Source organism: Pseudorca crassidens, chromosome 11, assembly GCF_039906515.1.
Source record: "Pseudorca crassidens isolate mPseCra1 chromosome 11, mPseCra1.hap1, whole genome shotgun sequence".
NCBI classification, from domain to species: domain Eukaryota; kingdom Metazoa; phylum Chordata; class Mammalia; order Artiodactyla; family Delphinidae; genus Pseudorca; species Pseudorca crassidens.
This window is the reverse complement of record NC_090306.1, coordinates 44,731,995-44,757,288: the sequence shown is the minus strand read 5'-3', so window position 1 is coordinate 44,757,288 and position 25,294 is coordinate 44,731,995. Positions and strand designations below refer to the sequence as shown.

At 47.8% G+C, this 25,294-nt stretch overlaps 2 protein-coding genes across 3 annotated transcripts in view; both read left to right on the top strand.

Annotated features, from left to right (window-relative positions):
* The window catches only part of GALNT6 (polypeptide N-acetylgalactosaminyltransferase 6), a 35,289-nt gene extending 31,051 nt beyond the window's left edge, over positions 1–4,238 (top strand). For both annotated transcript variants that reach the window (XM_067696572.1, XM_067696573.1), the window contains 2 exons: positions 1,189–1,341; positions 2,599–4,238. In XM_067696572.1, the coding sequence (XP_067552673.1) occupies positions 1,189–1,341; positions 2,599–2,712 (267 nt within the window). In that variant the 3' untranslated portion in view covers positions 2,713–4,238. The remainder of the gene's footprint in view (positions 1–1,188; positions 1,342–2,598) is intronic.
* Positions 4,239–9,252: 5,014 nt separating this feature from the next.
* CELA1 (chymotrypsin like elastase 1) lies at positions 9,253–24,696 on the top strand. Its single transcript, XM_067698658.1, has 9 exons — positions 9,253–9,462; positions 10,151–10,233; positions 11,128–11,280; positions 11,374–11,474; positions 12,490–12,615; positions 13,374–13,510; positions 15,447–15,592; positions 23,678–23,827; positions 24,570–24,696. The coding sequence occupies exons 1-9, from the start codon at positions 9,423–9,425 to the stop codon at positions 24,585–24,587; spliced, it is 954 nt and encodes a 317-aa protein (XP_067554759.1). The 5' UTR covers positions 9,253–9,422; the 3' UTR covers positions 24,588–24,696.
* The last annotated feature ends 598 nt before the right edge of the window (positions 24,697–25,294 follow it).

Here is a 25,294-nt window from a genome sequence, read left to right as displayed (position 1 = left end):
GAATGCATGATACCGACAGACAAGGTCTTAAGTGTGGACCGGGGCATCCAGAGAGGAGTGGGCAGCAGTGCCGGCTGCTAGAGAGGGGCTGGGGGGGAGGATTGTTTTTTGGTTGGGGTTTTGTTTTCCCACACTCCCCACCCTGGCAGGGGAGGATTGTTCATCAGAGGAGGCTTCCTGGAGGATGCCAGCTGCTGAATGGTGTTTTAGGGTGACTGTGGAAAATTTTTGAGCCCCTCGGCTACACTCAACTTCTATCTTCAATGCCTTCCCTACCCAGAAGGTACCACTATGATCCTAGCACCCATCAGTGACCCCAAAACAACCACCTAGCTACTGACATCTCACAGCTACCTGGCATCCTGGGAATTTCCCCCATGCCCTACAATGCCCAGCTCTTCCCTGAGGAATAACTAATAACCTCCCTGGACGCAGCCCCTCAATATACCCTGAATGCCCAGCATTTGGTAAGTAAGAGGCACTTGAAACAGAGTTGAGGGCTTCCCTGGTGGCGCAGTGGTTGAGAGTCCGCCTGCTGATGCAGGGGACACGGGTTCGTGCCCTGGTCCGGGAAGATCCCAGATGCCGCGGAGCGGCTGGACCCGTGAGCCATGGTCGCTGAGCCTGCGCGTCCGGAGCCTGTGCTCTGCAACGGGAGAGGCCACGGCAGTGAGAGGCCCGCGTACCACAAAAAAAAAAAAAAAAAAAAACAGCTGAAACAAGGAAAGGAGTGGCATGGGCCACTGAACAGGATGCCAACAGGATGTTCAAATGAAGACTAAGTCACTGGAGCAATTTCCTGTACCGCTGGCCCGCGTGGTGATTTTAGGTGGTACACTGATGAACATTTTTTCAATAGTAATCTATTAGCAAAAAAGAACTAGCACATAATTTCACCAATAATGCTTTAAATGAGGCTAATTTTTTTTTTTGGAGTCCTGACCACTGGACCGCCAGGAAAGTCCCTAAGTTAAGTTTTTAACTAAAGAAAAAACCTTTAGTAACTATTATCTGTCATTCCAGTATCACCCAGATGCGGTGGCACATGAATTACTAAAGCCTTGACACCTACTCACTTTCCTCCCCAGGAGGCCATCTGTGGTTGGCATCTCAAGGCAGTTGGCTTTGGAAGATGGTGGGCAAACTCTCTGCCTGCCCCTCAGGACCTCCTCTTATCTTGTGTTCTAGTACTTTGAATACACGACCCAGAGGGACCTTCGCCACAACATTGCGAAGCAGCTGTGTCTCTATGCCGGTGCTGACACTCTGGGCCTTAGGGGCTGCCACTTCACGGGCAAGAATAGCCAGGTGCCCGAGGATGAGGAATGGAAATTCACCCAGGTGAGTCAGCGGCCCAGAAAGCTCAGAATCAAGAGCCTGAGACCACAACTGCCCCCTCCCTTCCTTCTGCATCTTCTGCCTGAGATACTACGGGGTGGATCCGGACAATGTACAATAGGAAGTATGGAGAATGTGGGCTTGGTCACAGGCAGGGTTCTCAGGGCCTAAGTAAGGTTTGGTGATGGCTGGTTCTGCCTGATATAAAGATGGGGTCGGGGGCTTCCCCGGTGGCGCAGTGGTTGAGAGTCCGCCTGCCGATGCAGGGGACACGGGTTCGTGCCCCGGTCCGGGAAGATCCCACATGCCGCGGAGCGGCTGGGCCCGTGAGCCATGGCCACTGAGCCTGCGCGTCCGGAGCCTGTGCTCCGCAATGGGAGAGGCCACAGCAGTGAGAGGCCCACATACTAAAAAAAAAAAAAAAAAAAAAAGATGGGGTCGGGGTTATGGTCCAGGACCAGCTGTGTCATAGCTCACGTATTTATAGGCTGAACACAAGTAGATGAAGTTGAAGAGTCACTTGTGGTTCCTGCCTGGCCTCTGTGTGCCGGGCACAAGGCTGTGCACTCACATACATTGGTTTGGTTAATCTTCCAAGTAGGGGGTGTCCCCACCACTAGAGATGGGCCAGCCGAAGCTCAGCAAGTTTGTGACTGGCCCAAGACCCTTCACTAGTAAATGGTGGGCCTGGGGTTCTGATCCAGATAAATCTGACTCGAAAGCATGGGTTCTTTCCATTACACCACACTGCCTCGGGATAAACGATGTAACTTCTACAGGATTGGGCCCAAACCAGCAGCCCCCAGTGAGCCTCCACACCCCACTCCACCCCAATCCCCAGTCCTCGGCTTGGGGAAAGAGGAGCCTAACCTTGGAGCTACAGGGAAGGGAGGAGTCTGAACACGATCAAAGGCAGAAGGTGCGGGTGGGCAGCAGTGGCCCAGGTCTTTGAGACTGGCCATCTGGAGTTGGGGGTGGTCCTGAAAGCCTTTTTCAGTTAGCCCATGGTCCTGCCTTCCTCTGTTCCAGCCATTCATGCTAAAGCTGGGGGTGGAGAATTGGTACCATGCACAGGTGGAAACTCAGGAAGGCATCCCATCAGAGTATCTGGCATCCAAGGAAAGGAATTTGGAAGTGCCCTCTCTGTGCCTCATTGGGTTTCCTTTGCCTTTTGTCTACTGACCCCTATTTCATTGCCCCCTAGTAGCACTGTCAGAGGTCTGAGGCCCAGGCTGACCGTTTGCTGTGTCATCTTTTTAGGATCAACTCATCAGGAACTCAGGATCTGGTACCTGTCTGACATCCAAAGACGAAAAGCCAGCCATGGCCACCTGCAATCCCAGTGATCCCTACCAGCACTGGCTCTTCATCTAGGCCCTGGATCACCCCCCTGTGGGAAATCCCACAAACCTCTTAGGAAACAGGATTTGGGGGAACCTGATGTTTGAGAACCTGATCATCAGTTCCCTGTCGGCCTTAAAGATGGATTTCAAACTCAATGCAAATCAAGGCAGGACCTTCCTCCTCCTTGCAACAACAATGGGCCCATTTTCTTTCCTCCATGTTGGTGGAAGAGACCGTTAGAACACATAATACGTTACCTAGAGCTCTCCTTCTGCCCTAGAAACAGACTTGCAAAGCAGAGGAGGCAGCTGGGCTAGAGCCCAGGGCAGCAATGCTGATTTCAAGAAAAGTACCTCTGCAGCCACGTCCTGAATCCCTCATCATCTAGAACACCCACAGAATCCAGTGAAACGGTATATTCTACCAGAGGAATTAGAGGTCTAAGAGTCTCCCTTGCTAACATTACCTGAAGCTTCTTGACAGGAATCCTTTATCTTATTTCATCTGCACGATAGTCCCGTGAAAAAGACAGGAACCACCGTGCCCATTTTATAGACAAGAACGCTGAGGCAGAGAGAAGTAAAGGAGCTGGTCTGTATCCTGAACCTGGGCTCCTCCCACCACACCACAAGAACACTAGGCAACTAGCCATCAGCTCCCCACTCTCTCTTCCCTCCAGTCTGATCATTTCTGGCTGGCTGGTCTCCATAAAGCCTAGAGCAGTGCGGCCAGGTAGCTGTGAGGGAGACCATATTTAGGTATCCTGAGATGTTCGTTTTGAAAGAAAACTTGTGGAGCCAGTGATTCTCAGGTTTAAGTCCCGGAACCTTTTTACAGCGCTCCATGTATAATGTAGTTCAGAAGCAAAATAGCCACGGATGAAAATGAGGGTGGGTGAGGGCATTGCCCACCAGCCCCTGAACTTTTCTAAAAGTCTGCAAGCACAATTTGAAAATCATCGTTTTAGTCCAGCCCTATCATTTTCATATTATGAAACCAAGGCCAGATAAGTGAAGTTATTTGCCCCAGGCCACACAACCACGTATCGGCAGCCCTGAGGCTAGGACCCAGATAAGGCTAACGAGAGCCCTGGGAAGTCTGAAGAAGCCGGGACAGCAGGTAGTGTGGAGCACGACTGCGCGACGCCTCGTCTGCGGTTCTCGCGTGAACTCCCCGCACAGAGCAGACCTGCCGTACGTGTCAGCTCTTCCCCAAGCAAGTTGGACCCCACCACGCATGGCTGCTTTGCGTGAAGTAGAGAGCCCAGCTGCCCAGAGGACTCATTCCTTCTTGGAAGGCTTCCTACTTGAGTAGCAGGCTGTCTTCTTGGACAGCACCACATGAGGGTGCCGTGGGACCACAGCTGCCTCTGCTTCCCACGCAACTCCCCGCCGCAGGAAGTCTCCTAGGTCCCATGGGGTAGCCCAGCCAAAGGGAGAGGAGAGAGTGGCCAGGACGTGTCCTGGAGTGGGGAAAGGGAAAAGTTCTTTCCCAGAAAGAGAAGAGAATTGCACATGAGATCCCACTGGAAATAAAGGTTTTACGGCATTGGTAAAGGAAGTTTGCACTGGGTTCCTCCTCCCCTGCTATGCCCCTTAGCTGATCCGTTTGGAGGATCAGTTGATTCAAGCTGTGAAGAATCACACACATCTGAAAAGTTCTGTCACAGCCACTGTCTCGTCTCCAAATATCCTCTGGCCCCCCAATTTAGCCTCCACGCTGTGTCAAGCACATGTAGACATGAGGAGGTAATAAGGCTCTTCCCCTGTGGAACTCATACTTCAGCTGGGAAAACAGAGGTAAGCAAGTCATGCCAAGCCTGGAGATGTTCAGAGATGTGCTACATGACTTAGAACAATTCCTTCCATTTAGGGACGCCTCACAAAGTTGGTGACATTTGACCTTAGACCTCAAAGGATGGATCCTCAGGTAGGAAGAGCTCAGTAAGCAAAGGTCTCAAGTGTGAGAAAAGTCGCAGAGGGACAACAGTACATGTGGATGCAGGGAACCAGGAGGACTGAAGGGTGGGGGCGCAGTGAATGTAGAAGCTAGAAGGTCAGGACCACATTATGGCTTTCATGAGCCCTAGGCACTTGTGCCTTCATTAAAAAAGTGGTAAAGAGTATGTTTTATAACTGCATTGATATAACAACGAATATAATCCAGGATGATTGTATTCTGATTTTAAAAGAAACGGAAACATTTTTGTGGGCCTAAAAAGTATTGTGGGAGCTTCCCTGGTGGCGCAGTGGTTGAGAGTCCACCTGCCGATGCAAGGGACACGGGTTCGTGCCCCGGTCCGGGAAGATCCCACGTGCCGCGGAGCGGCTGGGCCCGTGAGCCTTGGCCACTGAGCCTGTGCGTCCAGAGCCTGTGCTCCGCAACGGGAGAGGCCACGACAGTGATAGGTCCACGTACGGCAAAAAAAAAAAAGTATTGTGGGCCTCAGGCACTGTACCTGCTGTGCTTACTGGGTTAGTCGGCCCTGTAGAACAGTGGCTTGGGGCCCAACTGAAAAGGCTTTGAATGCCATGCTAGTAAGTCCAGTAAATCCTAGGGAGCCTTAGTCCTTAACTCCAATCTTAGCCCTACTCTTGGTTGCATTCAACATCCAAACATTTACCAGGCACTGTTTGTTTGCTATTTATCCTAATATCGCTCATACTCTCTGTAGCATCACTCAAGAGCTCTCCAGCCCGATCTCATGACGCATGCCTAACTGAGGAGCCCTGCTGTGGTGCTCAGTTTCCTCACCCCGACCACACAGCAGCAGAGCATCTTGCAAGGGCGGTCAGCTAAGGGTAACCCACAGGGACTGAGAGATGCAGCAGGTTTGGGGGTGAAGGGAGGACTAGGGAAGAGAGGTGCTCAAGAAGAGGGAGAGGGCACGAACAGGGAGGTGGGAGGACTCAAGAAACCAGCTTCTTGGCCTCCCCTTAGCCGAGGATGGCCTTGCCCTAACCCCACATCTGCACTATTAAAATCCACCCCTCTGACCATTCTCAGGCTAACCTAAAACCTTAAGTCCTGCTTAAAATCTTTTTTATTTATTTATTTATTTTTGGTCGCGTCGGGTCTTCGTTGCTGCGCGCGGACTTTCTCTAGTTGCGGCGAGCAGGGGCTACTCTTCGTTGCGGTGCGCAGGCTTCTCGTTGCAGTGGCTTCTCGTTGCAGAGCATGGGCTGTAGGCGTGCAGGCTTCAGAAGTTGTGGTTCACGGGCTCAGTAGTTGTGACTCACAGGCTTAGTTGCTTGGCAGCATGTGGGATCTTCCCAGACCAGGGCTCGAACCTGTGTCCCCTGCATTGGCAGGTGGATTTTTAACCACTGCGCCACCAGGGACGCCCAAGTCTTGTTTAAAAGCTTGATGCTCACTAGCCCTGTGTTACTATCTCCTGGCTCCAGGAACCTCTCTCCCCTTAGAACTGCATGGCTCATCTCCTCTGGGGATCTGTTTCCCACTTGAAGAGTATTGGCGCCATTGCCCAAAATGGATAAATGTCCCCGAATATATTCTTATTTTTAATTACAAAAATAAGGGACTTCCCTGGCAGTCCAGCGGTTAAGACTCCTCACCTCCAATGCAGGGGACACGGGTTCAATCCCTGGTCGGGGAGCTGAGATCCTGCAAGCCATGCGATATGGCCGAAAAATTACGAAAAAAGAAAAAGTGAGATTGATCCTCACGACACTGCCATACCTATTGATTCATTCTCTAGAAGTAGTAACTTCTAGAAAAGTAATAATTTCCAGGTATAAACCTTCTATACCCTTTTTCTATGAATATACATAATATATAAAGACACACACACAGAGTACCATATTGTTTGAAACTTGATGTCTTCATTTAATATACCAAGGACATCTTTTCATGTCAGGTCATTTAAGTCTAACTCATTCTTTTTAAAAGCTGGATAGTATTGGGATTCCTTGGTGGTGAAGCCCTGGTGGTTCGATCCCTGGTCCGGGAAGATCCCACATGCCGTGCAGCAACAAAGCCTGTGCGCCACAACTACTGAGCCTGCGCTCTAGAGCCCACGAGCCACAACTACTGAAGGCCGTGCTCCTAGAGCACATGCTCCACAACAAGAGAAGCCACTGCAATGAGAAGCCCGCGTACTGCAACGAAGAGTAGACCCCGCTCACCGCAACTAGAGAAAGCCCACACGCAGCAACGAAGACCCAATGCAGCCAAAATTAAAACCAAATAAATAAATAAATTTATTTTTTTTAAAGCTGGGTAGTATTCCTTAATATGATTAAACCCAATTTCTCTAACCTTCCCCTATTGATGAATACTTGAGTTTTTCCCAATTTTGCGACAAACTTTATGACAAACTACACAAAGTTTGGTGACAGACTACACTAGAACCCACATCGTTGTACATTTATTTTTGTGCCCGTGTTTATTTCAAAAGGATACATTCCTCTTGGAAAATACGCAGTGCCTCAGAATGAAAGCCAAAGCCCTCCTCTACACCTCACCCTAAGAGGAGGAAAAGAGTCTGACCAGCGTGGGAGATGAGGCTGGGTGTGCAGATCACTCAATGGCTTGGGAGCATTGAGTGCCATCCTAAACAGTTTGGTTTTTAAGCAAATACAGATAAGGCTTCGCCAAGGGTGCAGCGATGGATGTGATATTGACCCTGCGCTCAAGGGCTCACTTTGGAGTCTGTGATGTGGAGGGGTAACCTTTAAGAGGCCCTTGAGCCCCCCCTTGGACTCCTGATCCTGGGGGCTAGAGCCGTCTCCCTATTCTCCAGAGGAGGCCACGGGGGGTGGCGGTGGGGGAGCGGGTGGAGAATGACAAAGGAGGCCCGGATTCCCCAGCCAGCTCAACTCTTCCCCCACCCCCCCTCCCCCGGGGTCTCCTTTGGGTTAGAATGTTGGGGGTGGGGCTGGAGAGGGAGTCCTTAGTGCAATTCCCACCCATCACCCCCCACACCCCCTCCCCAGCTCAAGGACCTGAAAAGGTGACCGTCTGTACAGAACTCCTTCCTCAGCCTTTTCCAGGCCTCTCCCACACCTGCAGGTTTGAAACTTGAATTCTGGAGTGTCTAGGCAACAAAAGCCCCAGGTGAACTGGCATACTTTCCTGCCTGCCTCCCCCTGGGCTTCTGGCTTCTCTCAGCCTAAGTCCACCCACAGTCCTTGCTCTGGGACCTCCCAACCCAAAGTTCTCTGCCCACCGCAAGGTCCACGGCACCTCCCTCCGTCCCCCTCTCCCGACTCCGATGGCCAGAGCCTCTCATCTCCTGCAGGACACTCCTGCCCTGCTCTCCACCCTCATAGCACGCAGACTAGCTCCCTATCCTGAGGGCTTCCTCTTCTCACCGACACTCTCCTTCTCTGGGAGCTCTCTTTTATCTGCTCTCCAGATGAGTCTCCCCAAACCTGTTTCCTAGTGAAGCAAGAGGGAAGGGGGCAGAGCACAACCTTTGAAAGAATGACATAGCCCAGAGGACACGACATAAACTTATTAGAACCAAATGGGTCCAAGACGGCAGACAAGCCTCAGGATACGTTCATTGTAACACGTCAAGCTAAATGACACACCCACAGGTGCCGTGACAGTTCCAAGACCAACCATAAGGATCAAAAAGTGGGCAGTGGCCCAATTCCTGGAAATCCCCGCCCCTTCCTAAAATCGTTGGAATACTCCTCCTACTCATTAGCCTATGAAATTACCCACTCCTATAAAAACTGACAACCCCATACTCTGGGGCCTTTCTCGCCTTCTGAGAAGGCCCACGCTCTGTCTGTGGAGTGTGTTTCTCTCTAAATAAATCCACTTCTTACCTATCACTTTATCTCTCACTGAATCCTTTCTGCAACAAGACATCGAGAACCTGAGCTTCATTAAGTCCTGAAACCAGGTGTGTGATCTCAGTTGGCAGACTGTGGGTTTTGGCCGGGTTTGAGGCCCAGCCGCGTGGGTTCAAGTCCCAACCCGTGGTGCACGGTTTCTTCCATCAGAATTCTCTCCACTGCAGCTACTCTGCTTTTGTCTCCTTGCATCTACACCACTGTCTGCGTCCTGGGGGCACGTGCCGTTTCCCTCTTTGCTGTCTCTTCTTTCTTCTTGCTCTCCTTGCACACTTCTCTCCTCCAGCCCCCCATGCCTCCAGCCCCTGGTGCACAGGGTAGGTCTCTGCACTGACAGTGCCCCCGAGGGCAGTGAGACGGTGGCAGGCTACCAGCAAGCGGAGCATCCCAAGGGAAATGCCAGTCCTGGCTCTCCATCTAATTTCTTTTTTATATATATATATTTTTACATCTTTATTGGAGTATAATTGCTTTACAATGGTGTGTTAGTTTCTGCTGTATAACAAAGTGAATCAGTTATACATATACATATGTTCCCGTATCTCCTCCCTCTTGCGTCTCCCTCCCTCCCTCCCTCCCTCCCACCCTCCCTATCCCACCCCTCCAGGCGGTCACAAAGCACCGAGCTGATCTCACTGTGCTGTTCCATCTTATTGCTGAAAAAGACTTAGTTGGATGCTTTTCAGCTGAAAGAGATGATTGATTCAGCCCTGACCTTGTTCTGTCTTTGTTCATAGACAAATTCTTTGACTTAAAAAGAAACCTTTTCATTTGTGTTTCCATTATCACCTGTGATTTTCCCTGCCTTCCAACTGGCCCTGCCAGTTGACAGGAAGGTCAGCAAAGCTGCTGATAAGCGGAGATTAAAGAGGGCTTGGCTCGTGGCAAGGGGGCAGTGGTCTACTTGCTGGCAGCATGCTGCGCTTGCTGGTGTTCACCACTCTGGTCCTTCGTGGTAAGTGGGTCATCTGCCTGGAGTTCTGTAGGGAGGGAGATTGAGCAGGAGGGTTGGAAAGCTTTCCTTAAGCCCAGGTCTGCTCTCTATCCCAGGATGGGAAGGAGACCCTGCCTGTGAGTCTAGCGAAAACTTTATTCTCCTGGAGCCCATGATAGAAAAGGTCGGGGGCCTCTGCTTGAAAGGTCCCTGAGCCATGAAGCAGAGAGAAGCCTCTTCCAAAGCCCTGGGCTCCCCCACCAACCCCACTGACAGGAAGACATCCTCAGCGGGCATCTGGTGGCATGTGCACTGCTGTCCCTGCCCCCTGGAGAATCCCGCCAAAGCACTGTGTGTGGGAGGGGGAGGGGGGGTCAGGGGTGGGGGGTAGGGAGCGGGGAGTCACCTCAGGCCAATGGGTGACCCTAAGCAAGGCTGAGACCATGAGGAACCTCTGGGGCCTGGCACGGCAGTGTGAGATGGGTCCTTGTAACATGCCAAGGTTCTGGGGACACGTAGGGGAAGCAGAAAAGCAGAAGGCACTTAGACTTATCTGCTTTCAAAAGGGGCTCAGAGAACTCACAGCCGGGCCCCTCATTTGCTAGGGAGGAACTGTGAGTTTGCAGACAAAGCACAACTGCCACCCGCCCTCCCACCCTGAGCTGACTCCATGCTTAGTCATCACTCACTTTTCTTCTGCCCCACAAAGGACATAGTGCCCAGGACTTTCCAGAAACCAACGCCCGGGTAGTTGGAGGGACTGAGGCCCGGAGGCATTCTTGGCCCTCTCAGGTGGGTGTTCCTTCACAGCCCCAGACTGCCAATGAAATAAGAGTTGCCCATGTCCTGATATGCAATATTATGTATGTTTGTGTATATCCTTATCAACAGGAAGCTCTCCAGCCGCCTGGATTCTAGCTTTAAAAGATGAATGGGACGAGGCTTAGGAATTTTTTTCTAAGTGCAAAAGGCTTGGAGGAAAGGATTTAAACACCAACCACACTCACTCTCCCAGGCACACACCCAAACACAAACCACATTTACACTCCCAGCAATACCTCTTGTGCCACACTAGCAAGACTGTGTGCCAGACCCACACCTCAGACTCTACACACCTTCACACACACACACACACACACATCCCACTCCACGCAATTCGTGTCACACATGCAAACACACCTCTGCCCCCAAATGGAGCACGTTGCTCGTTTGGCTATTTAAAGAGTTTCCACTTTCAAAATAGGGCAGCTAGGCTGTGATTTAAGCAATTCTAAAAGTGTAAAACTGGCAAATTCACTGGTGAATAGCCATACTTTGAGAGAAATCACTGCGATTAGAATTAAATTCAATTTACAGAAGTTTGTGCCCCAATTTTCAGGGGTAGAGCTATTGTGTGATATGAGGCAATGAAGGAGGAGGAATGAACTGATAAAAATGAATACTCCGGTGGTGTTTCTAAGTATCTGCTGGGGTGAGGGGACAGGGTGTATCTTCAAAACTTCGGAGGGGAGTTCTGGGGACCTAAGTTTGTGGCTTAGGTGATGGAGCAATTCCATGGCTACATTTCCTTCCCAAGAGGGAATGGAGGTAGAAGGACCTGGGTTCCTGGCCCTTTGCAATAATATAGGGTAACGATGCTGAATGCATTGTGTGTGTATGTCTTTACTCCCCCTTCCATGTACACAGCAAACATCACCAAATGACGGAACACTCTTTTCTGCTGGTCCCAGGGGCATCTACACGCCCCTTCTCACCACTACTCCAGGTAGCCTCAACAGCAAAAGGTCAAATGAAAACAATTCGCCATCTCTAGCCCAGAAAGTTGGAGAATGTTCTGAGGTATGGCAGGAGTTTAAGGAGGTAACACATGGCTGGGGTCAATGCCTTTCAAGAATCACCAACCTATCCCTCTTTTCTTCTCTCCCCATCTAGATTTCCCTCCAGTACCAGTCTGGAGGTTCCTGGTTTCACATCTGTGGAGGGACCCTCATCAGACGGAACTGGGTGATGACAGCTGCTCACTGTGTGGACAAGTGAGAAAAACAAAGACCAGCTTTTCTGAGCCCCTGGGAGGGGAAGAGGCTGGTCCTTTTGGAGGAATATGTATGTTTGACCGCTCAGGGCAAGACTTTAAGGAGGTGTTGGGGGGCCTGCGGGGAGGTAGTAGGATATAATGGAAAGTACAAACTATAATGTCAGGCAAACTCAGGTTCACCTCCTGTCCCAGCTTCTTCTAGCTATGTGAACTTGGATGGCTTACTTAGCTCTCCAAGCTCTCCCTCCCTTATCTCTACCTACTTTGTAGAATTATTGTGAGAATTAGGTAGGTAAATATTTAAGTGCCTAGTCAACGCCTGACTGGTAACCATTTTTTCATGTTTATCGTGAGCAGTGGTTCTTAAATTTGAGCGTGGATCAGAATCACCTGCAGGGCACAGATTGCTGGGCCCAGCCCAGTAGAGTTTCTGATAGGAAGGTCCAGGTTGAGGCCTGATAATCTGCATTTCTAACAAGTTTCCAGGTTATATTGATGCTGCTGGTACAGGGACCGTGCTTTAAGAACTACTGGTCTAGGACTTCCAGTGGTTAAGGCTCCATGCTTCCAATGCAGGGGGCACGGGTTCAATCCCTGGTCGGGGGGTACTAAGATCCCGCATGCCATGTGGTGTGGACAAAAAAATTTTAAAAACAAAAGAACTACTGGTCTAGAAGTTTATATGTCCCTCGAAATCCCTCTATGGGCTGAGAGCCATTATTTCATTTATGCTAAGCACACCTCTCCCAAGTTATGAGATATTCAGCCTCTGATGTTTAGCTTAGTAAATTGGGAACATGAAGTTGATGGTAGTTTTTGTCACTTCCACAGGTTAGCAAATTGGGGATGGGAGGGTTGGTTACTTCCTCACCTTCCAGGGTCTTCCATCCTTCCACTGCCTGGGCCAGATAAGCTGGATTCCTGTCCTAAAGATGAGATGTAAGATGGCTTCCCAACTTTTCTCTAAGAGGGGAAAAAGAAGGATCACTCAGGGCTCCCCTCTCTCCCTCCAGACAAATGAGCTTCCGTGTGGTGGTTGGAGACCACAACCTGAGCCAGAACGATGGCACCGAGCAGTTCGTGAGAGTGCAGAGGATCGAGGTGCATCCCCACTGGAACAGCAATAATGTGGCTGCAGGGTAGGGGCAAGGCGGGGCTAGCCTGGGGCTGGGAGGTGGAGGGCTGACTGGCCAGCCATGGGGTCTTGGCTTCCTTCACATTCATCCAGGAGGACTCTGAGAATTAAGATGTTGGAGGACTTGAGAATGTTTGAAGATCTTTGGGGATTTGTTTGATCTACGCTGGTTTGCATGATTGGATCCCCTGAATCTCCTCTGCAGAGTTTAATGTTCCTGTTTTTATTGTTAGTTATTATTCATTTTATGGAATAGACTCCATCAGCAAAAGTAGATTTCTTAAAATGAATCTCACAATGAGAAAAGTCCTGCAAGACTGAGCTGTAAACTTTTGGAAAGGAACTAGTTAAGATGGTAGCCAATTCTATAGCGTGGGTTCAAGTAATTCGGATATTTCTGCAGAGCATTTGACATCTTTCTCCTCTGAGAACTCTTCTCTGCTACGAAGATCAAAGCACTCTGCTCCTTTCCGAGTCCCCATTCACAACGAAAGAAGCGAGCTCCACTCCCCCCTGGGTTGCAGACCAGAGCTAGGCGACAATGCTGAGACGTCACCAGAAGGGGCCGCTGTTAAACGTAGAATATCCTAAATCCAAATGCGTAGTTCCTCGAATTTGAGTCTTGGCGAGTCAGTTCCCTCCTTCTTCGAAGTCATTGGTTTCCAATTCCGTGGGCACACAAGGCTTAGGGAGGGCTTGTCCCTGTGCTGACTTAAAGGAAGGCCTGGTCCTGCAAGCGAGCCGTCTCCTTTCCTCCCGCAGCTATGACATCGCCCTGCTGCGCCTGGCCCAGAACGTTACCCTCAACAGCTATGTCCAGCTGGGTGTTCTGCCAAAGGAGGGAACCATCCTGGCTAACAACAGCCCCTGCTACATCACAGGTTGGGGCAGGACCATGAGTAAGTCGCCTACATTGGCACCATCCACCACATGGATCTTGATTAGGTAGCTGAGCTTCTGGGACACTTTTTCTGTGGTCCTAGGTGTTCAGAGCCAAAGACCAGGAACCAGAGATAAAATAACTGGTTCATGAAATCAAGCTAAGAACAGGCCATGGAATAGTCAAGTCAGAAATTCTCAGATTCTTATAACCAAAAAAAAAAAAAAAAAAAAAAAAAGATAGACACCTTACCTCAGAGAGTATTTTGTTACCAGCCTCTCATTTTACACATAAGGAAACTGAGGCCCAAAGAAATTAAAGACCTTGTTCAAGATCACGTGACCAGGGAATTCCCTGGTGGTTCAGCAGTTAAGACTCTGCGCTCCCATTGCAGGGGGCCAGGTTCGATCCCTGGTCAGGGAACATAGATCGGGCACGGCACAACTAAGAGCCTGTATGCTGCAACTAAAAGATGCCTCATGCCGCAAAGATCTCTCACACGACAACAAAGATCCCATGTGCTGCAAGTGAGACCCAGCACAGCCAAATAAATAATTTTTTTTTTTTTTCTGGTACGCGGGCCTCTCACTGTTGTGGCCTCTCCCGTTGCGGAGCACAGGCTCCGGACGCGCAGGCTCAGCGGCCATGGCTCACGGGCCCAGCCGCTCTGCGGCATGTGGGATCTTCCCGGACCGGGGCACGAACCCGTGTCCCCTGCATCGGCAGGCAGACTCTCAGCCACTGCGCCACCAGGGAAGCACAATAAATAAATATTAAAAAAAAAAAATCACATGACTAGTTAGTAACTAGTTAGCTGGGGCCAGAAGGCAGGTATCCTGGCTTCCGCCTTGGTGGTCACGACACCATCGCGCTGCCTTCATAGACAGTCTATAGGCTGTGGGCTGGAGTGAATGAGCCAGGGGTGGCTGCAGGTCCAGAGGAGTCGAGGCAGAGGAGGCGTCAGCTTCTTCCGGTCAATCATGGGAAGATTTCTGGAAGGAAAAGTCATTAGATGACATGGAAAGGTGGGAGAGGCTATGAGCAGAGATAGTTAACAAGGGTAGAGACAGCAGGCCTGGCACAGAAGGCTGTCAGCCATCAGACAGGATCTGAGCTCTGGAGGGGAGGCAAGGCCTTGCTGGGAGCAGCCAGTCTTACTGGAGAAACCTGGGGCTGAGAGAGACACATGCTTGTAATCCAGCTCTGCTCCCAGTTCACTCAATGTCATTGTAGTTCAGTTTCCTGATCTATGTATAACATGAAAGGATTGTTGTAAGTATCCAAAGAATAATTCATGTGCAAAGCCTTTGAAAAGTCAAAAAATGCAGATAGGGCTTTCCTGGTGGCGCAGTGGGTGAGAATCCGCCTGCCGATGCAGGGTACACGGGTTCGTGCCCTGGTCTGGGAAGATCCCACATGCCACAGAGCGGCTGGGCCCGTGAGCCATGGCCAATGAGCCTGCGCGTCCAGAGCCTGTGCTCCGTAATGGGAGAGGCCACAACAGTGAGAGGCCCGCGTACGCAAAAAAAAAAAAAAAAAAATTGCAGATAAAGGAAAGCTCTTAAGAAATGGAAACAAGGGTGCATAGTCCCAGTTCTGCTTCACAGGGTTTACAGTGTAAGGAGGAAGCAGGACAGATAAGTTATTAACAAATAAGACCATTCTAGTTACATAATTAAGGTATTCATGAGATTAAAAAAAAAAAAAGCAGGCATAGGATTAGTGGTCTGGAACCTGGGAACAGTAGTCAAGGATGACTCCTTAAAGGAAGATGCCTGTAGCTTTTATATAAAGAGAGACAAAAGGAGGATCTATGACATGCAATGGGCAGAGACAAGGAACTTGCCCTGACCTCAGCTTTCATCAGAACTTGGCAAGGTTTAGCCGGGTGTGGAAGGTTTTTTTTCCCTGGATAGCAGCTGGGGCTGACCTCCAATGCTGTGTGTCCTGTTCAGCCAATGGGCAGCTGGCCCAGACCCTGCAGCAGGCTTACCTGCCCACCGTGGACTACGCCACCTGCTCCAGCTCCTCTTACTGGGGCTCCACCGTGAAGAATACCATGGTGTGCGCTGGAGGAGACGGAGTTCACTCTGGATGCCAGGTGAACACAGGCGGGAAGTGTCAGAAGTCTCACCCCAGGTCCCTCCCCTCTCTGTTTCCCATCCCCCACCTTTTACTCACCTATTTCACACCTACTCCCACCCCTATGTACAGACTAACCTTTATATTCTAGCATCTGAAGGAGAATGATTCTGTGCTACTAGGTCTATATTCACAGAATCTCCAAGTTTAAAGGAACCTTAAAATTCATCTTGCCTGTTGCCCTCCCCCACCTCAAAAGTTTGTATGTGGCCCAACATTTGTGTGTTGGTATATGTGAGTGTTCTTTAGAAGTTATTTGTGCCCTAGGTTTTTTTTTTTAATAAATTTTTTTTTTTTTTTTTGGCTGCGTTGGGTCTTGTTGCTATGTGTGGCCTTTCTCTAGTTGCAGCGAGTGGAGGCTACTCTTCTTGTAGTGCAGTGGCTTCTCTTGTTGCGGAACACAGGCTCTAGGCGCGCGAGCTTCAGTAGTTGTGGCTCACGGGCTCTAGAGCGCAGGCTCAGTAGTTGTGGCTCACGGGCTTAGTTACTCTGCGGCATGTGGGATCTTCCCGGACCAGGGCTCGAACCTGTGTCCCCTGCATTGGCAGGCAGATTGTTAACCACTGCGCCACCAGGGAAGCCCCTGTGCCCTAGATTTTTAATGGCTGCCATGGGGCTAGGCCTGGAGTGGTGGTTGTAACTGTGTATAAGTTAGCTCCCCTCCCATCAACCCCAATTTTTCTTATAGCTCCTCCACCACCACCCTTTTGACCCAATATTATTGTTAGCAGAATGTATACAGGTGAATATGGTAGGGGAAAGTGCACAAAATAGTTTTATAATAGTATATATATAAATCATCTTCTATTTAGACAAGATCAATCACCAATGCACCATCTTACAGATTTCTTTTTTTTTTTTAATTTTTATTGGTGTATAGTTGATTTACAATGTGTTAGTTTCAGGTGTACAGCAAAGTGAATCAGTTATACATATACATTTATCCACTCTTTTTTTTTTTTTTAGCTTCTTTTCCCATATAAGCCATTACAGGGTACTGAGTAGAGTTCCCTGTGCTATACAGCAAGTTCTTATTAGTTATCTATCTATATATATATATATATATATTTTTTTTTTTTTTTTTTTTTTTTTTTTGCTGTACGCGGACCTCTCACTGCGGAGCACAGGCTCCGGACACGCAGGCTCAGCGGCCATGGCTCACGGGCCCAGCCGCTCCGCGGCATGTGGGATCTTCCCAGACCGGGGCACGAACCCGCATCCCCTGCATCGGCAGGCGGACTCTCAACCACTGCGCCACCAGGGAAGCCCTAGTTATCTATTTTATATATAGTAGTGTGTATATGTCAATCCCAATCTCCCAATTTATCCCTCCCCCACCCTTATCCTCTGGTGACCATAAGTTTGCAGATTTCTTAATGCAGTTCAACAAATATTCTTGATCATCTGCTAAATACTAGGCACTGTGTTTGATTCATCTTTGTATGAAAGATACGAAAGATACAAAGATAAATATAAACACAGTGTCTAGTGGAAGAATGGGAAGAGCAGACATAGAACAGAACATTGTAATACAATGTGGTTAAGTGTTATAACAAAAATATGCATAGGGTGATATGGGAGTTCAAAAGATAGGTACTTATCTCTGCCTGTTGGTGTCGGAAAAGACTTGCCTTCCTGAGAAACTAGAGGCTGTACTGAGTCATAAAGCTTAAATAGGAGAAAGCCAGGCAAAAAAAGAGGAAAAGATATTCAGAGAGAGGGAACATGAAGAAAGGCATGGCCCAAGAACCTGGAACACATAGAGAATTATAGGGCATTCCTTACCGTTAGAGCAGAGGTCAGGGCCCACAGCCTCCAAGCCCAGCTTGCTGCCTGTGTTTACGTGGTCCATGAGCTAAGAATGTTTTTCACATTTTTTAATGGTTGGGAACAAATTAAGAAAGGAATAATATGTCATGGCACATGAAAACTATAAAATTTCAGTGTTCGTTAAAAAAAACTTTTATTGGAATACGGCCTTACTTCTTCATTACGTATTGTTTACGGCTGCTTTCACGGAGTTGAACAGTTGCAAGAGAGACTGGCCTGCAAAGCCTGAGATATTTACTCTTTGGCTCTTTACAGAAAAAGTTTGCTGACCTCTGGGCTAGAACATAAACTATTACCATACTAGGGAATGTCAAGAGATGACACTGGAGACAGGTAGGAGCCACACGACTTAGGCCTTCAAATGTCATGCCTGGGGACATGAACCTTTATCTTAGGCACTGGGAAACCACTGAAGAGTTCTAAACCGGAGAACAGCATGATCAGATTTGCCTTTTAGAAGCACTCTCTGATGACAAGGTAAGCATGTTTTTTTTTTTTTTTTGCGGTACGCGGGCCTCTCACTGTTGTGGCCTCTCCCATTGCGGAGCACAGGCTCCGGATGCGCAGGTTTGGCGGCCATGGCTCACGGGCCCAGCCGCTCCGCGGCATGTGGGATCTTCCCGGACCGGGGCACGAACCCGTGTCCCCTGCATCGGCAGGCGGACCCCCAACCACTGCGCCACCAGGGAAGCCCTAAGCATGTTTTTGAAGAGAGCAAGATTAGCAGGGAGACTGCTTAGGAGACTCTTGCAATTATCTAGGCAAGAAATCTGAGGGCCCGAATTAGGGCAGTGGAGAGGAGGAAGGAGGATCAAGAATGACTTCCAGGCATCTGATTTAAGTGATCTGGGGGAGGTGTTTGTTGCCTCTATGAGACAATATTTATAGGATTTTGGAGGGCAGGTTGAGTCTGACAAGGTGAGTCTGAGATCCCAGTGGGACATTCAGTTATAGTTAACTGGTAAGAAACTATATATAAAGAGAGTGGAGCCTGAAGGAGAAAGCTAGGCTAGAGATAAGCTTAACAGGAAATGAGATCCCTCAAAGTCCCCCACCCCCCATCCCCACCTCCCCCAGGGAAAAGTGGTGGAATGAGGAAAAAAAAAAAACAGTGAGCTGGGGGGAAGAACTGTGATAACATAAATATTTGAGTGCTTCAGAGATAGTTGGAGGGCAAAGGACCCGTAAGGATCTAAAAAAGAGATAAGAGAAAAGCATAGTAAATAAAGGTTTCACAAAATCTCAGGAAATACTGATAGATCATCCCATAGTATGCGTTGCAGCCAGGAGCGGCGGCGGATAACTGAAAGTGGCTACTTCCACAGTTGATGGGTCACTGGTAACTACAGCTAGAACAGTTTCGGTGGAGTGGTGAGGGCAGAAGCTTGATTGAAGGGTAAGGAATGAAGAGGCAACACTGGGTCATTTGTAGAGATGTGGATGGACCTAGAGTCTGTCATACAGGGTGAAGTAAGTCAGAAAGAGAAAAACAAATATCGTATATTAACACATATATGTGGAATCTAGAAAAATGGTACAGGTGAACCTATTTGCAGAGGAGGAATAGAGACACAGACGTGTGGACATGGGGCAGGGAAGGAGCGGGGGAGATGAATTGGTAGATTAGGTTTGACATAAATGCACTACCATGTGTAAAATAGATAGCTAGTGGGAACGTGCTATATGGCACAGGGAGCTCAACCCAGTGCTCTGTGATGACCTAGATGGGTGGGATGGGGGGGGAGGTCCAAGAGGGAGGGATGTATGTATACATATAGCTGATTCACTTCGTTGTACAGCAGAAACTAACTCATCATTGTAAAGCAATTATACTCCAATTTAAAAGAAAGAAAGAAAGAAACATAGCAAAGAACGTAGAATACTCTTTCAAGAATCTTGGATGAAAGTGAGGAATTTTACAAGTCTGGTAGCTTTAAGGAGGATGACAGTCATGGAGGGGGTGGATCTTTTAAGAGGGAAGAAAATTAAGTGTGTTTCTGGGCAGAGAGGAAAGGATCCTGTAGAGCTGGAGAGAGGGAAAAAATGGATGACGCAAGATCCCGGAGGAGAAGGAAGAGATGAACCAAGAGCACAGGTGGAGCTGGCCTTGAACCGAAGAGGGATACAAAAATGTGCATGGACATGAAAGAGAGTGCAGGCTGGGTAGCTGGAAGTTGACAGGTGTTCTGCAATCTTGCTTCTATTTACTCATGAACTAGGAGTCAGATTAAATGCTGAAAATGAAGGGACAAGGGTTGTTTGTGTCTGGACTGATTAAGATGAATGGGTTTAGAAAGACTGGCCCATGATGTTACTGTATAGGCTGAGGTTGGAGACCATGCAATAATCATAATGGATATATGATTCACTCCATTCAAAGATCTAGTTGTAGGGAATGGATTAATCCAGGGCTGGGTTTTCATGCATTATTGGGACATAAAGACAAGATCGCAGATCAAATGCAAGCTCCAAGCTAGGTGGAGAAGGAGGCTGGTAGGCTGGCTGAAATAGTAGAATCAAAGATTAAAGGATTTTTTATGTGTTTGTTTTAAAGATTTTTTTTTTTTTTTTGATGTGGACCATTTTTAAAGTCGTCACTGAGTTTGCTACAATATTGCTTTTGTTTTATGTTTTGGCCCTTTGGCCGCAGGGCATGTGAGGTCCTGGCTCCCCAACCAGGGATCGAACCCACACCCCTGCCCCCGCACTGGAAGGCTAAGTCCCAACCACTGGACCGCCAGGGAAGTCCCTAAAGGGTTTTTTTTTTGTAAGCATTTAGAACTACGGAAGTAAGGTGAGCAACTCATCCCAATTTTCCCAGGACTTCCCCAGTGTCAAATGAAAACAAAACAAAACCACACAGCCTAAAAGTTGAGAGTTATGTTTTATTCAGTGATCTTACTAAGGACTATAGCCGGGGAGACAGCCTCTCAGACAGCTCTGAGCAACTGTTCCAAAGAGGTAAGGGAAGGAGCCAGGGTATATTAGAGTTTTTGCTGAAAAAAAAACATGGAGACAACCATCAAAGATTACTGCTAATAACAAGAAACAGACATTTCAAGTGAATGATTTTAGTGTTTTTCTGTGTATGGGAAGATGCAAGACTCTGGGCTTACAGAAATCATTCCTTTGATATGCATCGCAACTATCTAGGGCCAGTATCATTTTTCTCCATCCTGAAATCCCCTCAGGATATGGAAGGTGGCTGCAGTGGCTGGTGGCTTGATGACAGGCAACATTCCTTGTTTCCCAGAATGGAAGGCAAAATTCTTTGTTTACTGACATGGCAGGCAACATTTTTTGTCCACACCAGTGTCAAAACTTAGAAGTCCTATATCCTGGGAACCCTACCTGCAACTTGGGGCAAAAAAAAAAAAAAAAAAGATGAACACATAAGTCAAGCTCTTACAGGTCCTCACCAGCCACCTTCACCTACAACCTCTTAAGGTTTAACCTTTCTGAGTTTAATTCACTTTGCTCTCTCTCAAGGCCTTGAACTCTGAAAAACAAGAGTACTTTTCTTCTTGCTGCCACTCCAGATAGGCAATTCTCTGAAGCGATTGTGTCACCAGGTCTCTTCCCACTGGAATTTCCCAAATATTGTGTCTTTGTTTTCTGGGCTTTCAGATTTCTGGGTCCCAGCCCTTTTCCTCAGAGTGGATTCACTAAGCCCCTCTCACCTCAATCCACCGTCTCCCACCGAGCTCTTTCCCAGCTCTTCCTTCTGCCCCGATATCCTCAGCCACACCCCCATCGCTACAGTCTTTGTTTCTTTTCAGGTCAATTAGCATAAGAAAATCATATGATATACAATTCAATTACCTTCCATTCCTCTAGCTTAGAAATACTATCAAACCCCTATTAGAATTTGAGTGGAAGATATTTAAACTGTTTTGTTTTGTGTTGAGTACAATAGTCTAAAGGAAGCATCTTCTTTTCCTAAACATAGTTGGGATGGGGTACAGCTATTTCCTTTTTAAAAGAGTTATCCGCAATTTGAACTTTTGGTCTCTTTCCCTAGTTCTTCTTTTTTTAAGTTTTAATTTTTATTGAAGCTATGTGTATTAAACTGCTTAAGGTGGCCAGTAAAACTATGAGGCCTAATAGTGGGAAAGAACAGTCATAGTGTTCTTTCTACCACCTCAAGCTCTCCCTCCCTAGAGGGGACCACTGTCAACTCTTCAGCTGATTTCTTTCAGTGTCTCCTTCCACCTCTCTAAAAGCATATACTTATATTGCCACTTAATTTTTCAGCTCAGGCATTATGCAAGGTGTGCAACCTCTCTTCCTTTTACACATATATACTTGCCCCCAGCATGAACTTTTCTATCTGCACCCACAACCTCCCCAAATAATTTTGGTTAAATTAACCTTTAGTATTTATTAAGATTATGTAAAATGCTATTCCCTGCATAATTTTGTTTTCCCTGGGGTTAATAATTGTCTTTTTAAATTTGCATAATGTATACTCAATTTATCACCAGTTCAGCCCCAAACTCTCCACTAATTTATAAGTGACCTATTTTATCTTCTCTTGTTCTGTATCTTGGTATGGGTCTATCTGCATTCATTTTGAGGGACACTTAGTGGGTTTCTTCATTCTGGAAACTCCAGATCTTTGCTTCTGAAAATGTTTATTTATTGATCATTTCCTCCCCTCCATTTTTATTTTCTCTTTCTAGAATTTCCATTATTCACACATCTACCTCCTAAATTGGTCCTCTTATTTTCATATTTTCTCTCTATATATTTTGTCCGCTTTATCTCCTAACCCAGTCTTTCATTTCTACTATCATAATTTCCAAAGGCTCTTTTTGTTTTCTGAATGCTCTAATAGCTTGCTGTTCTTGTATCATGGATGCAATATTAATCATAGTTTTGTTGTTTATATTCTTCTCCCTGCATAATCTTGGTTGCCTTCATTTTTTATTTCTTTGTTTTGATCTTTATTTATTTATTTTAATAAGGAGGTTTTAATTTTTTAAATTTATTTATTTTTAAATTTATTTTATTTTTGCCTGCATTGGGTCTTTGTTGCTGCACACGGGCTTTCTCTAGTTGCGGTGAGCGGGGGCTACTCTTTGTTGCGGTGCGCGGGCTTCTCATTGCAGTGGCTTTTCTTCCTGCGGAGCACGGGCTCTAGGCGTGCGGGCTTCAGTAGTTGTGGCTCACGGGGCTCTAGAGCGCATGCTGAGTAGTTGTGGCACACGGGCTTAGTTGCTCTGCAGCATGTGGGATCTTTCTGGACCAGGGCTCGAACATGTGTCCCCTGCATTGGCAGGCGATCCTTAACCACTGCGCCACCAGGGAAGCCCCTTGATCTTTATAATTGAGGCTTTCTTCAGATGTTTGGTCATCCTTGACCATATGCTCTTATTTCAGAGTCGGACAGTGAAGAGCTGATAGGTAGCTCTGAGCCTTAGGTGGTGTTCATCTATAGTGAACTGCTTTGTCAGGGGATCTGGCTAGGCCATTTCATTGGGGGACTTACAATGTTAGTATCTTTAGATCTTCCTTCTTATGCTGATCAGATTCTCCAAAGAAATATCTTCCAATTTTATGTCTGGAATCACAGAACTGACATTCTGGGAACTGAGTAAGGAAACGAGTGTCAAGGTCACAGTCTGTAAACTCCGGTTTGTCTGATTCTAAGCCCGAGCACGTAACCACTACCCAATACATCACTTTCTCTTCTCTTTACGCCGGTTTAGTTTAACATGGTTTGACTACCTACCCTGTGTCTAAAGGCTAAGTCTAATTAGACCCGTTGGTCTGAATGCTGGGGATAAATAAATCATTAGAACAACTTATTCCCCTCACCCCAGGTTCAATTTAAGTCAGTAACAGCTATTGAGCCTAAGATGTTCAAAGTTCTATGCTAGCATCGTGGAGAGGAAAATATCAGTAAGATGCAGTTCCTGTCTCAAGAAGCTCACAGATAAGCGTGGGAGATAGAAACAAATTATGAAACCAAAACACAAGGCAGAACATGACATGAGTGCTACAAAAGAAAGGAAGAAGTGCTATGGTCGTTTAGAAAGGAAGAGGAGGTTCATCTTGATTGAGGGGATATGAAGGAAGTGGGGATCTTAATTGGAGCTTTTAAACAGTACAGGATTGTACAAAGAGATGGGGGTGGGTGGGTGTAAGCAGAAACAAAGGCCCAAAGATCAAAAGATGTGGCGTTTTAGGACACTGCTTCTCCTCTCCACAGGGTGATTCTGGGGGTCCCCTTCATTGCTTGGTGAATGGCCAGTACACTGTCCACGGTGTGACCAGCTTCGTGTCCAGCCTGGGCTGTAATGTCTCCAGGAAGCCCACAGTCTTCACTCGGGTCTCTGCTTACATCTCTTGGATAAATAACGTGAGTCCTCTCAAATGATGGTTTGAAATAGGGTTACCTGGAGACCCAAGCACTGGCTGGGTTGGGGAGCAAAAGTTAAGCAGGGGAAGCCATCCTCTTCCTCACCGCATTCAAATGTTTACTCCTTTCCCTTCCTCCGTAGAGTACTTTCGCTCGATAACGTTGCCGTCCTGAGTTCCACTTCACATACCCACTAAGAATGCTTCACTGTACTGTTTACTGCTTAGGGTAAGGTGGGTGGTGGCAACAGCAGATCTGAACCAGGTACATATCAGTGCTGTCCAAAGTCAAAGCCAAGGGGAAAATGGCTTCCCTCTCCTGGGCGAGGGAAGAGGCACTAACCTTCTCCTCCACCAGTTCTTTCTAAGGGCATCATGGGAATTTGCTCTACCCTTTGCCAAGAGGTTTTACCACCTTAAACAATGCTTGAGGGTTAGGTGAGACTATACCTACACTGACCTGGTGGTAGAGCCTCACACCTATACCCTCCAGTCTTCAAACACATTCTGGAGTCTTGTGGTATGAACCTTGACTCACAACCGATTCAAGGTCTGCCCTTGACACTAAGTCTTGAGTACGTGCCTATAACACTGAATTGCCCTGACACAGCTGAGAACTACTTCCTGACCACCCCCCCCCCCCATAAACCCAGTACAGGGCCATGCTCAACTGGGAGCCCTGAAGGGAAAAGAAAGGAGGTGGGCAGAAGTTACTGACTGGATATAACCGGTTTTTCGTTCAGGTCACTGCCAACAACTGAACATTTTCTTGGGTCCAACGGCCTTCCCAAGATGATTCTTAGATCCACAGCAGGACTTGAGGCCATCCAGGAAAAACCATTCTAACAGACTACTGAGCCAGATGCAGAAATGCAAATAAAATTGAATATATATATTACCCTGTGTCTTTTTTTTTTTTTTGCAGTACGCGGGCCTCTCACTGTTGTGGCCTCTCCCGTTGCGGAGCACAGGCTCCGGATGCACGGGCTCAGCAGCCATGGCTCACGGGCCCAGCCGCCCCACGGCATGTGGGATCCTCCCGGACCGGGGCACGAACCCATGTCCCCTGCATCAGCAGGCGGACTCCCAACCACTGCGCCATCAGGGAAGCCCCCTGTGTCTTTTTATTTGTAATTAAGCCCTCTAGTGGAAATGCAGTTACAGGGCCTGAGTTGGATTTCACCACATTTCTGGGCTCGTTCTTCCATTTGCTGCCATCTCTATCAGTTCACAAACTAAGCCAAGTGAGAGTGGTCTTACATTGTCCTTTTTGGATTATGTTAGGACCTACTCATCCATTAATCTGCCCATCTGTCCCTCCTCCCAAACATATTTGCTATAGTCAAAGGCACAGAGGGCTTTAAAATGTTCCTGACTGAAGAAATGTGCCCTGACTCTCCCAAGTAGACTGTAGGCTTGTCCTTCTTTTGTTTCTCCCTTCAGTGCCTAGAACAGTGTTCACCCCAAG

What these genes read in the sequence shown, in the direction of transcription:
- CELA1 (XM_067698658.1), top strand. Translation starts at nt 9,423, where the DNA reads ATGCTGCGCTTGCTGGTGTTCACCACTCTGGTCCTTCGTG. An exon ending in AGGTTGGGGCAGGACCATGA is followed by an intron (nt 13,511 to 15,446) that starts GTAAGTCGCCTA and finishes TGTCCTGTTCAG; the next exon opens with CCAATGGGCAGCTGGCCCAG. An exon ending in GAGTTCACTCTGGATGCCAG is followed by an intron (nt 15,593 to 23,677) that starts GTGAACACAGGC and finishes TCCTCTCCACAG; the next exon opens with GGTGATTCTGGGGGTCCCCT.